At 41.3% G+C, this 13,778-nt stretch overlaps 1 protein-coding gene across 1 annotated transcript; it reads left to right on the top strand.

Moving 5' to 3' along the window:
• The first annotated feature begins 5,811 nt into the window (after window positions 1-5,811).
• On the top strand, window positions 5,812-12,847 carry DUSP19 (dual specificity phosphatase 19). The gene is made up of 4 exons (XM_069781942.1): window positions 5,812-6,114; window positions 6,330-6,376; window positions 7,371-7,523; window positions 11,634-12,847. The coding sequence occupies exons 1-4, from the start codon at window positions 5,892-5,894 to the stop codon at window positions 11,853-11,855; spliced, it is 645 nt and encodes a 214-aa protein (XP_069638043.1). The 5' UTR covers window positions 5,812-5,891; the 3' UTR covers window positions 11,856-12,847.
• Window positions 12,848-13,778: the final 931 nt, after the last annotated feature.

Here is a 13,778-nt window from a genome sequence, read left to right as displayed (position 1 = left end):
GTTCCTTTCCCTGATTAACTTGGCCTGTGTCTCTACTACTGAGCTGACATACCCAGTTTTACATAAAGGTTCATAACACATGAACATCATATATATATATACACACACATCTTTGCTCACACATGACTGCACTGAAGCAAGTCAAAGTGCTCCTGAAGAAGAGAAACCTAAGTGCAAATGGGAGCGGAATTCAGATCCTACTTATGTAACACAGACATGAGCTGTGCCAGATCTCCCTCACACCAGCAGGTCCCCAGGGATACTCCTTATGGCTATTAAACATTTCAGCTTTCCATTCTACCCTATTCCTCGGTGCTCATTATTCAGCATAATCCATGACACACTATAAAAATATACATCTTTAGATCAGTGAATCAGCCTGCTCATTTGCATGGATTGCTCACAAAGTATGGTGAAAGCAGAGAGGAATGCCCTGTTAAGTGTTTAGGGCCATGCCTTTGGTTATGGGCATGGCTTTGCTTGTGGGGAAATTTCCCTGCAGCAATATCAGGAGATACTCCAGTGGAAACACCACTGGTTCAGGGTAGCTTTTTAAGAACCTGCAAACAATGCTGCTTGAAATAAATAAAATAAAGAGAAGCTGCCTACCCCTCAGGCCAGGGGTAGAAGGTAGTGTTTGGAGGAGGTCCACAGACTTACTAATATTATTAGGAGCAACCACTGGGCGTCTGACTGTTCACAGTCTTTTGCAGCATGGACTGGGCTTTCATATGCACATTGTCAGAGTCAGATCACCAACTCAGTCTCTCAGGCTACAGACTCAAAGACTTGAGGAACTGGCTCCATTTCCAGGCTTGATGAAAATGCATCCTCTGCTCTCACCTGAAGAAACACTACCTAGGTAAAGCTGGTCAAGAATTATTTAGCATACATTAGAAGCATAGCTTTAATAGATTTGTATGTTAAAGGCGTATAGGAAGAGAGGATATGTAAATGTGTGCTTAGGATATATACTACCCATTACAATGGGAAACCCTTTGCAGCAGTAAATGAGCACCACAATTATGTAGAACCAAAGCACACAAAAAAAATCAAGACAACTCCCACCACCTCTAGCCTTACCCCATTCCCAAGTAACTGCACATTATTAAGCCAATAAGGTCTAGCACATCTAATGTGTTACAGACTAGCAGAGCCAGAAATCCAGAAACAAACACCTTACTGAGCCAAGCTTCAGTGTAACAACCAGGTCACAGTATGTGTAATTGCAGCAATATGTGCAGGAATGTTCTGTCAACTTTTTGTTTTGATAACTTTCTGTACACAGCCTTCAGCGTGGTCCTGCTTCCCATAACCTTCCCCATTCAGACCAACTACTATGGCAACACTTTTAAAATGCCATATACTTAACAATCTGCCCCTGCCTTCACCCCTTCTTCCTGCCATCCTAGAAATAAAAAAAACAAACACAAACCAACCTACAATAATTGGCAAACGTACAGTTTCTTAGGCCTATATGGCTCACCTTGGCAATGTAGTGATCTCAGTACACAAAACTGAGAATCCTTGCAGACTTTTCACTCTTCACTATATTCAGTTCCAGAAGAGACCTTGCTACAAATTAATTCTTTCCCATAAAATGACATTTCAAGATTTTGTCTCCACTTTGGTAGCTTTTTAGGGTCATAAGTCTCACTTCACAGTCAGGGTCCCACTAAAGATAAATTTTCCAAGCATGTTACGGGGTACCAGCTCAAAAGAGATAGTATCTGCATCCTCATTCGAGGTATGGGACAAAGATACACAACCAGGCTGGAGCAGAGGACAAGTTGTTCTCCATCAACCTCACTCTCACTTTGATGAGACTCTAGTTTTCTTCAGAATATTCTTTCCTTGCCTACCAGATGTAGACAAGTCTAGAGGATGGAAAACAAATGGATGAGAACAAATTAGTGGTTGTCTCAGGCAAAACCTCTCTACATGAGGGAAATGGCATGAAGCAGAGACACTTGCCAAAGCAAATGCCTCTGAAGGCAAATGGGATTTTTTTTTCTTCCCTCTAGCATGTCATGCTCCAGCTACCGTACCATGTACCATCTTGCCCTGCTGCTTAGGGTGTGAATGATCCTGAGCTTGTGCCTCCAGACTGCTCGCCTCTTCAGAAATAGGAAAGACAGCAGGAGCAGGCATCATGTCTTGACAACTTTGCAAAGCTGAAACTGAGACTCTGTGCCAGGTAAGGGCCTCCATGCTGTGTGGGGCACACCGTTCTGGAGTGCATGAGGCAGACAAGTCATTGCTAGAAGTGCTTATATGTGCATTGGCACAAATGGCGGTGAAACAGTTACTATGCCAGGGGGCTACTCCTGCTCAAGTCAGTATGGACAGGAGCTGCCTGTCCCAAGGGGTGCAAGTACCACGGGGTTCTTTGATGAGAGTCTAACATACATAATGCAATTTAACCTTTAAGCTATTCTTTGCACTTGTTTCAAGTATGAGATAATCTTTCTTGAATATGGTCATTCCCAAATAGCACAATGCACTTCAGAAAAGGCTTATTAGAACTTTATACAATAGGATTATTATTTCCCTCTCCCTATTTTAAATACCTCCTGTTGCATTCCACGGTCACGCTTGCCTTTCTCATCACCACACTACATTCATGATTCACAGTCATCCTGTGACCAACTGGTACACACAGTTATTTTCAACTTCTCAGTTATTTTCAACTAATGAATGTACAGGCTCCAGCAGAAGCCTGTATTATTAGTTAGATATTAGCTGATTTTGATTTTTGCCCCATTTCTCTTACTCCTCAAAGTCATCTGGTTATTTCAATTTGGAATGTGATGTAATTAGTGTCCTAATTAAGGTCTGATTCTCCACTTCAGTTAAATTACTGACATAAGCATTCGACTCTCAATTTTTGGTGCATTTTACAATCAAGTTCGACCCTCTAACACATGCATTCTTCAGAGTGCAAGGCTGGTTTCTCAAACTCAGCTATCTGGAATGCCTGGTTATCATTTCTCTAATAGAAGCTAACTCTTTTGCATTGGTACGTACAGGCCATAACTAGACCAAAATGAATACTGGAAGGAAACAAATACAAGGGAGAGAGGACATATCACCATATGAGTTTTCTGAATGTGTACAACTGCTTTCTGTAATAATTAGTGTCTATATTACGCATTTCTTAGTTTATACCCACTAGAACAGGTTCTGCTGAATTTCTTGATGGACAAAACAGAAGAACCATGAACTTAAAAATGACTTAAAACTCTACTGCATTTGCATCGGTAAGTAGCTTATTCAAAACCTGAAGATCCAGCAATACCATAAATACATTTAACCATGAAGTGGAGACAGCATCCAGCTCCTGCCATATCTTTAGAGAAGTCTTCTACCCTCAGCAAAGCATGTAAGAGGAAGTGTTCATCTGTGAACTGAGATCCCAATTTTAAACTCTAATCTCATGATGGTCTTCTCTTCTATCTTGTAATCGAAAATATGAACAACTTGACAGCAGCATGTAAATGCCTGCATCACAAAAAACCAGTGTCTAAGAATATTCAGGATAGATTGAATGCTTATGATATGGATGCCCTAATTAAATAATAATATATTAATTCTGCACATAAACTTCTGCAGAATATTTGAATTTCAGAGAGATAACAATAGTACAGCTTTTATGTCCAGTAGTGACCCCTGGTGTTTAAGGTAGTTATAACAATGATAAACATTAGCAGCAGCAAACAAGTCAATTACTTTGGAATCAGCTGCCTTTCTGTGTCTGCACATATTGCAGACTCTTCCTCAGAGCTTAAGGAACAACATGTAGTTGTATTATTGTTTAATTGTAAGTATCTTACAGATCTGTCACAGCTAAGTCTTGCAAACGCTTACACGGCATGCCCCATGCTTGTACAGGGCAGAGGTTGGTTACAAAGCACATCCTACAGCTTTGCTACTATAATGGCAGGCTTCTGGGTTTGGACTGCAAGCAAATTTTGCTCAGGCCTTGCCAATTTCTCAACGCATGAGGCTCTCCACATTCTTGCGGGATACCCTACTGTTCTTGCTCTTTCACAGGGGCAGCTGTAGCCAATGAATCTTGAAGAACAGCCATGAAATACTATGCAATTGCTGGCTTAACTCGCAGATCTAAAGCTCTCCATTGCTTTCTTCTGATCAATTGCATCATAATTATTGACTAGACCTTAAAAAAATGAATGAATCATCTTCTACATCATTATTGTTTTAACTACTATGAAACACAGTCCACTTTGAGAGGCTACTGAATACGCATTTACCATGCAGAATGTTACAAAACCTTCTACTTGTATTTAAAATTAATTTTTTGTTGCAGAGAGTCACTGCTGAGAATAATGCTTTGTCTTGGAGCCTTCTGTTTGGCACTTTTGTTACCTTGATCTCTGATCCGGTCCAAATCTCTGTTCTGTTCCTCTCCCTGTCCTAAGCATCTTCCTTGATTTTATCTCTTGCTTTAGACTCTTGCTTTTCCAGACAGTGTGTGGGGTATCCTGCCTTTTTCAGACAAACTAGATTTTGTGTCTAATTCCTGTCAGAAGATTGCCTCTGGCGTTCCTAGAAATAACTTATGCTCTTGCAGTTCCTAACACTGTTCTCTGCTTCTTGAATTGACAGGGCATTTGTAGACCTCTTTACATGGAACTAAGTTGCCTTTGTTCTGTGCTGCATTCTAGGGAAGTATCAGAAGGATCTTTTCAAATTTGTCATACCCTGCCAGCACAGGTTTGAGGAGTATTATAACACTGGAGTGGAAGTACTGTAGCAGCACATGCTTATTTGACAAACCGGCATGGAAGATTGTTAAAAAAGCAAAATGTATTTCTGGCACAATTTAAGTGAACAGTATTAACTTCAGAAACAAAAATTTCACAAATTTCACATACTTACACACTAGCTGTATAACACTACAAATAATACTTCATAGAAAATACATGAAAACATGGACATTAGGTGGCTTTGGAATAGGAGAAAAACAGCCTCACCTTGCCTCCCTTCTCTTCTTATTTTGCCTTTTTGGTGAACCTAAGCAGCTGATTTTGTTTAGCCTTTGGTTACTAGCCCAATGACTCTGGCTGGGGGGGGGCAGGGGGAGAAATATTTAAATCTAATATTTTCCATTTAACTGATTACAATATGTTGCCATGCTTCCCATGAAGCAAGTCCCAATTACAGTCAGACAGGCATTGCTGCATGATTTGTTTTTCAAAACAGCAGCACTTACTTCAAAAACAGGCATTTTCAATTGAAAGGCTGCTTTAATTACAATTACTGCATTCTTTGCTGGCAGACCCAAACCCCACAAGTCATAGTAATAATAAAAAAAGAGTAATTAAAAAGAGAAAGTTCTAGGTGAACCCAAAACTTTCTCCCAGGCTTGTAAAGTACTAAAGAAAAAGCACTGCCAACTATTCTGCCACCGACCCCACCAAAGACCGGACCACTCTCGGCTCTGCAGGGCGACCCGAAGGCCTCGCAGGGAGTTATTTCCCACACCGGTCGTTCCGAGGGCTCGACGCACCAGGTAGGGGGAGGCCGCTGTGCCCAACCCCAGTAACGGCCAGCCCGAATCCACCTTCTCGGGACGGCACGAACCGCGGTACCCCCCCTCACCCCTGAGAGGAAGCTTTATCGCGCGCCCCCGCGACTGCGCGCCAAGGCACCGCCCCCAGGGAGCCGGCAGCCAATGGGGACCCCCGCACTCAGCCAATGACAGGTCGTCTGGCGCCGCGGCCGGAGGAAGGCGGCAGGAGGGGAGGGGAGGGGAAGGGAGGAGAGGGGAGGGGAAGGGAAGGGAGGAGAGGGGAGGGGCCGAGCCGAGCGGGGCCGGGGCCGGTGCGCCCGCCGTCAGTCGCGGGGCGAGCGGCGGTGCCCGGGCCATGCACTCCCTCGCCCAGGAGATCCGTAGCTTCTCCCGGGCCAACCTGCGGAAACAGCGCACCCGCGTGACGACGCTGACCGGCAGGAGGATCATCGAGACGTGGCGCGGCGCCTGCCTGCAGGTGGAGGAGGAGGAGGCGGCGCCCGGCGGCGGCGGCGGCTACGTGCAGGACCTCAGCGCCGACCTCCAGGTCGGCGTCGTGAAGCCCTGGTTGCTTCTGGGTGAGTGGGGCCGGGCGGCGGCTGCGCGCCTTCTCCCGCCTCGCCGGGGGTCGGCGGAGGGAGTGGGGGGCGCCGGGCGCGTCGCCGCTGTCCGAAGGGCCGGCGCTCGGTGGTGGTAGCGGGTCCCGGAGCTCGCCGGAGCGGCGGAGCTGAGGGCGCGGTGCTGCCTGCTGGGAAGGGGTTCAGCGTGGCAAGCGGCTGGTTTTCTCTTCAAGGGTCGCAGGATGCTGCTCACGACCTCGAGACGATGAAAAAGTACAAGGTAAGGTGACGCGGAAGTAAAAATGCATCTCGCGTAGGGCTTGCTAGTGGGTTTCTTTTTGAACTTAAAAAGTCTAAAAGAGTCTCAAGTAACGTGAAGAAAAAACTGTTACATTTGTGCTTTTAAAAGGCTGCTCGGTTTGCAGACGGATGGACGTCTGTGAGCTTCACAAGAAGCTGAAATACTTTGCTGCACGACTAATGATTGTGTAGTGCCGTTTTCTGGAACGGATTCCCGCATGCGTTGTGGTTTCAGATGCTAAGCAGCATCAGGCCTACTTGCCTGATGGTGACTGATGAAAAACAAAGCAGCAGCTCTAAGTCTGTCCCGAACTTTGGTCTTTTTACTCTTCTCTGTTTCAGTAATGGGGTGATAAGGCCTTCGGACAGTGGTGCTTCTGCAGGACAGGGAGTGCACCAGTCTGGCATCTGGTGCCATCTAAATGTCACTTCACTGTAAGTTAAAACAACCCACAACCTGGCCGTAGCCTGGACACAACAAAGATGGCAGGAGGCCAGAGGTGGTCTTGCCTGCCAAGTGCAGGTATAGTTTACTCTGAAATCCTTCTGCTCCAGTAAATGGTACTGGTAGCGTAGTAGAAGGAACATTACGCTGATGGGTTAGGGCAGGCTTGAAGTTTTGGGGATTTGTGGGTGGCCTGTGCTCTCATTCCTATTGCTTCTGTTTTCGATCTGCACTGACAACTCCCTTTTCTGTTGAAAATCCTTACTTCAGTCTGTGTTTGGCTGAACACAGATCCTTTCATTTCCTCTCAAAAGAAGAAAACTGAAATTTATCACAGTGTATTTTAACATGCTGTAAAATCTTGCTTGGAGAAAAGCACACCATAGATAGCATATGTATGTAAAACTGAACAATGCAGTTGTGTAAGTTACAATCTGTATACCCCTAAAGAAGAATTCACCTTTGCTACTGCTGATTTTGCTTGCTGTCTTCAGAAAATGCCTTTTTTTTTTTTTTTTTTTGGTCTTAGGTTACTCATGTTCTAAATGTGGCATACGGAGTCCAAAATGTCTTCCTCAATGAATTTATATACAAGACCATTTCTATTCTGGACCTCCCAGAAACTGATATTACCTCCTATTTTCCAGAATGCTTTGAGTTTATTGAGAAAGCCAAGATCCAGGTACAGTATATCAATAATTAATGCTAGTAGTTATCCTGTTTAGATTATTTATTACCCTATGTTGTAGAGAAATGCTTCTTTAATACAGTTGGACCAGTGGCTGACTTTAGATAAAGAAATCCCATCCTAAGTCCAAGTCACTACATCTGACAGAGGGAAACTTTTTTACTTTCTATAATTTATCCATCAGGAATGTTGTTTTGGATTAGAAGAAAGCCTAACAGGGCTTTTACAGATCTGTGTGGTTTGTCAACAGCCATCCCGGTGCTTTTCCTTGGTCATCCATTGAAGATGCAGCACACTGAGCTGTGAATCCACATATGATTACGTACCAAGACTGTCAGAGAATGTGTTAGTAGTCTTGGAGCCAACCAGTGATTTAACTGCTAACAAAGTCCTGAAAAAGACATGACATAGGAAATAGGGTGAAGGGACTCCTTCTGGGGTTGCTTGGCAGACTTGTCTGTAACCAAGACCATCCCCGAGTCATATTTGTTAAATTCAGGCTTACTGTGTAATTTATGACAACCATTGCTTTGGTGTCAAAACTATGACTTGACAACCAAACCTTATCACACGTTATTCCACCATATCTACCATATTCATTATTTACGTAGATTGGGATAAAAGAAGATAATCTTGCCCCACCTTTTTTTTAATCACACAATGTTCTTTCCTTCTCTCATTTATCATTTACAAGCTATGCGATACGCATTGTCACTTAATGACCTTTTCAAGGTTTCTAGTTACGGTTTCCACTCCATTTCTAAATGAGACTTGCCATTCATAACTGTGTAGTGTTGCTTTCTGCCTCTGGTGTTTATGTTCCAGTTACTGTTTTGTAAGCTAAGGAGTTCTCCTGAAAACTTTTACAGCAATATTAATAGTTTTCTAATGGGAGAGTTGGGTGAAAGAGCAGGTAATTGATGGAGTAGACATTCTCCAGGATCAGTTCAGGAAGCATGTGATAGTACTATGCGGAGACAGATCTCCAGATGGTTTGAATCACTTTATTTGCTTTGTCAAAATAGTGTTAAAAGAGCTTATGATAAATTGTATCATCAAGTGCTCTTCTGTTTAAGTAATCACAAAGAGATACTACTGTTTCATCTGCTGATGTGGGGGAGGGATAGATGTTCACTGGTGAGAGAGCATGATATATGAGAAATTACTACTAGAATGTGTTTAACTTAATGAAGGAGTATGACAACACTTGAATTTGAGAATGAAGTAAAGCCTGTGCTGTTCAGAAAGTCACTGCCAGCTGGTACTTGTAACAGGATTGACTTTTCTAAAACTGTAACTGCTCAAGTCTGTAGATACCATGGTACAAATTCTGATGCTGATCAGAGCTCACCTTTTCTTCTAGGCTCCAGATTGGCAGGCATATTTTCCATGACATGTGAAGTGACCCATGTCAGATCATAGTGCTATGAATGAGGGATTTTTAAGATCTTTTTGTTTAGTATCTAATTATAAAGCCTCTGAAAGCTTGTCTTTCCAGGGAGGAAATCTTAGCTCATTCATGAACATCTCTCATTGCTCCCTCTGTTCCTCCTGAAGAAAAAGCCCTGGCACTGCTGCAAAGTGAAGTGGATCCCTAAGGAACTGCATTAGCCAATGACTCTTCACCAAAAGCTTTATGCTTCTTTGTCATTTCTTTCCTCAGTGAGGCTTTTTGCCCACTGTGTATATCCACTGTAAAATCACCTTTTCTCTTGGTGGCAGGTGATTTTGCTTCCCTCTGTATAAAGATTTAAAAAAAAAAACTTTGTCTTGAGTCTTAAGAGGTTCTTGGAAGACCATGGACCATTTCTGGGTAGGCGAAGGTTAGGCTGTCAGGATCAGAGCAAGGAGTTTTTGCTAAATAGAGATTAATATCATATCTGCAGTCTGTTTCTCACTTTTATTCTGTATTCGTATCTAATACAAAATTAGTTAAGAATTATGTGCCAAATGCATCTTTGTATAAAGAAACAACGGGGTTTAGCAAGGAAAGATACATGTTCTCAGTATTAAATTTGGTTTAATGTTATTGCCCGTGTTCATTCCTGTTCAGTAATTTTCAGGTCTGTTCCGTGGATATCACTATATAATTTTTGGCAATGTACAACAGAACAGTCATTAAAAAAAAAACAAAACCAAAAAACTTAAAAGAAATGCAAAAGAGGAAAGTAAAGCATGAACTGTACAAAGAAAAAAAAAAAGGATCACTTCCAATGTTTATTTTTTACCCTCAGTGCCACTGCTAGATATTGATCTCGATTATGGTATGTTATGTCTGAAATAACTCCCATTAAATCAGTAAAAACTACTCCAGATCTACAGTGAATAGGCTTCAGGAATTGCTTCATTAGCAGTGGCGTAAATTTAATTCTTAATGTCATAATTTTAATGTCATTATTATAAAGGACATACTGAATTTACAGGTCACCACTGGCACTTCCTTGGGTAGTTGAAATACATGTGCAAGTCTCTTTCCACTCTGTAGTCTGTGTGATTGGGAAGCATGCCCCTGTGAATGTGAGAAAGGGAATGAAGATTGTGATTTCCAGCAGACAATGCAAAGGGCACGTGATTTCCATCGCAAAAAAGGGTGGTATTGCAATTCATTGTGCTGGGATGCAGGAGCTTAGATTCAGTTCCTAGCTCTACCATAATCTTATTGTGTTAACTTGAGCAAGTCATTCTTCTAGTCTCAGCTTGGCATTTCTTCAACAAGGATAACAACACTCAATTTCATGCTTCTTTGTCTTATTATTTAAACTGGAAGATTTTTGGAGCAGGAACCATTTTCTGCTCTGTGTGTTTATTAATATACCAGATAATTGCAACTCCCAGGTCTGTAATGTAAGCCATCAAGTTCCTGGAAAGGAACCCTGGTGCTTTATAAGGTCTTTTTTTCCTCTGGGTAAAATGCCCTTTGAATAATTTGTGCCTGTTAAGGGCAGACAGAGCAGGCTGTTTGTATCTAGAATATATTTGTTTAGCCTCAAGTATCTAAGCTCATTGTGTCATGTTTCAGTACCTTTATTCAGAATATGGAGTTGCTAGGTGTTAGGGATTTTTTTGTTGTTTTATTTTTGTTGTGGGTTGTTTTTTTTTTTTGTGAAAGTGGCATTTGGCAGACAGTTTGGACTGAGTCTTTTCCAGGTCATAGTCTGACATACCAACATGACAACACGACGAAGCCTTGGCCTTGCAAACTTTGCCTAAGCCACACTAGATTGTCTAGTTGTTTTTGTGTTAACTCACGCCCATTATTTCTTAAGGTAACTTGCAATGTCTTTTTAAAGAGTCATTCAGGTGTCTCAAAGATTGTGTAGGAAATGTTGAAGTAGGATAAAACCATTAATTTTATAGATAATTCAAGCCTGAATTTAAACCCCAGGAGAAACATTTGTGAATTTATGGGAGGTTCAGTAGTTTTGGATTTTGCACCTTAGTCCCCACTTAAGGGACCTTAGTTGTACCAGCGGTACCAGCTGCTCCAGTTGTACCAGCGGTGTGATGGGGAGGTAGAGATTTGCTGCAAATCACACGATATCTTTTCTGGTTTTTCTGGTCCTGTGCATGATCCTGCTTACCCAGAATCATCACTGATGAACTCCAGAGTACGCAAGAAGCGTGCAACTGGAACTACAAAATGTTCTAAAATCTGCCTCTGTGCCTAGCTGTTTGCTGCCTTGCTATGTTTTTAACCTGGTAACAAGATACAGTGAAGTTCCTTTCCATACTGCAAATAAAATCTATTTTAAAATTGGCACCCAATTAGATCAGATATCTCAGTATCCCAGAGGTCTGTGATTTGTTTTTTACATGAGGGGGCTGCTGCAAGGTCTGGGGAAATGGACAGAAGAATGTTTTTTTAGTTCTAAGGTATGAATTAGGTTTGAAGTATTTGATAATTATAAAGTTGCTTTAGTTAGAAAAGTATTTAATTTGGGGCTTATATGTCTGTGTTTGGAGTTACTTGTATGTGTAAATACTTGCTTTGAGCTCAGCGAGGAGCTTTTAATAAGTCTTAATAGATTTTTATATAAAGTTTCTAATACTTGTTGCTATCTACTTAATGAATATCCCAACTTATGTTTCATTTGTTTCTTGAAGGATGGTGTGGTACTGGTCCACTGTAATGCAGGAGTCTCCCGTGCAGCGGCAGTAGTCATTGGCTTTCTAATGAATTCAGAAAGACTAAGTTTTGCTAGAGCCTTTTCCTTGGTGAAAAATGCAAGGCCTGTGGCTTGTCCAAATCCTGGCTTCATGGAGCAGCTTCACAAGTACCAAGAACAGAATGTAAAGGCAAATGGAAGCATAAATGATCATGACTAATCAAAAGGGAGAAGTGAAGCAATCTGTTCTGACTACACAGTAACAATGTTGGATGTACTTTAATCTGTCATTTTACAGTCCCCTTTCACATGTACATTTTAAAGTCTTTACTTTTTTTTTCTTACCCCCCTTTGACCCCTTTTTTCCCCCAGCATGTAGTCTAAAGGCCAAATGGTATTCCACTGATTTCAGAGATGATTTTGCCCAAGAACAAGCTCTTCCTAGAGTGCTTATAAAAATATAAAGTTCAAATTTCCTTGAAATATTAGAAGAAAACAGAATGATGGTTTTTTATTGAACCATCAGAAAAAATGCAGGCAATAGAGAAAGGAAATAAAATAACTGAGAAAAGTTGCCCTGTTTAATACAAAACCGAATCTATGCATTCTAGTTGGTTATAAAATCTAGATAATAAAATTTTCATATAATAACATACCTTGCTATTGGATTTTAAATTTATATTGCAGTTAAAGAGGATTTTATTGAATTTTGTGGGCTAGCCAGCTATTAAATGTTTTTCAAAATTAAAACAGATGGTCTTTTGAGGATGCTCGAAATGTGTAGGATGCTTTAATGCTTCACGTCTTCCTACTGTTTCTCATCAAGAAGTGATTTGAAGTGCACTAACATGGTGTTTTCAAAGTGTTGGAATGAGGCTATCAGGAATTTTTGTAGATATTTCGGTGGAGATATGAAAAATGCTTATAATAAGCTATCTCTGACTAACTGCTACTGCCTTTTCTTTGCATTTGGTCATCATTTGCTGTCCTCTCACTCCATTCCACATCATGTATAAAGAACAGACATCATAGGATAGGTAACTTTGACCCTCCTGACAGATCTCAGGCTGGAATTACTGTCTTAAGATGGCATGTTTAAAAAAAAAAAAAAAATTGTAAAATATTTTAATAGTATTTTTTGTGGCCTTCATGTTAGCTCTAAATGGTTTGATATATTAATATACAATAAAAAGAACACTGTGTTTGGATAAATTTTGTGCTGAAGTGATTTGAAAGGTTTGGTTTCAAGAACTGATGCGGTATTCTCTCCTTGTACCACTAGTTTGAACCATAGTGTGTCATTGTGTATGAACTACATTGTGTCTTGTTCTCAATATTAATTGCTCATGGTAAATGCTAATGCAAGGTTTAGGTTAGCCCCAGGCCACTCGCATCTGATTGCTATTCTGTGGTCATCATTTCTGTTAAAAAATTCTCAGTTATGGGTTTCTCTAGGTTTGCTTTATTAACAACTCAGAGTTGGGCCACCACCGCAGTGAATGGCAACCCACAAAATTTTCTCTCAATTTTATATACCCTTTAGGTAGTTTATAATCTCAGTCCAAATTCTTTGTAATTTTCCAGTTGATCTGGGTTCCCATGTCGTTATCACTCATCATCATCTTATTTCATCAATTCTTGTCTCGTTCTGTCTGGTCATCACCCTGTGGTTTTCGAAGTCCGTCTTGGGTCAGCCATCTTCTCGTCCCCTTTACCTTGACGTCTCATACCTACACAATTCCGAGAAAACCTCTCTGGTTGTTTCATTAACTATTTTGCATTTACCTTTGTAAGCTCTACATATTTTAATCACTCCCCAGCTAAGCACCTCTGTCTTGCTGATTTTTCATCTTTTGTTTGATCTGTCTCTACTGATTAGCTGGACTGGGTTTTAATCCGGTCCTGGATTGGGGCTATACTGGGCGGCAGGCTGAAAATGCTGTTCATGGCCTGTTGAGCAGCTCTGTTGCCATTAATAACCTTAACTAATTCTGTATTAATTTCTAACAGCCTTATAGTCCTAAATTTTCTAAAATCTTCTACAGTTTCCCCATTTCCATGGGGGAACGGGTCACTGCATTTCCATTTCATATGTGGGTGGCTGTGTGTGCTGTCAGCCTGAGAAATGACTGACGGTCTTGTC

The sequence above is a fragment of the Haliaeetus albicilla genome, chromosome 4, assembly GCF_947461875.1.
Source record: "Haliaeetus albicilla chromosome 4, bHalAlb1.1, whole genome shotgun sequence".
Taxonomy (NCBI): domain Eukaryota; kingdom Metazoa; phylum Chordata; class Aves; order Accipitriformes; family Accipitridae; genus Haliaeetus; species Haliaeetus albicilla.
Note: the sequence above shows the minus strand (reverse complement) of the source record. Positions and strands in the feature narration are given on the sequence as shown.

Excerpts from the sequence above, each read along its gene's own strand:
- DUSP19 (XM_069781942.1), top strand. The coding sequence starts at position 5,892 with ATGCACTCCCTCGCCCAGGAGATCCGTAGCTTCTCCCGGGCCAACCTG. Across the intron at positions 6,115-6,329 it reads GAAGCCCTGGTTGCTTCTGG|GGTCGCAGGATGCTGCTCAC; the intron begins GTGAGTGGGGCC and ends TTTCTCTTCAAG. Across the intron at positions 7,524-11,633 it reads TTGAGAAAGCCAAGATCCAG|GATGGTGTGGTACTGGTCCA; the intron begins GTACAGTATATC and ends TGTTTCTTGAAG.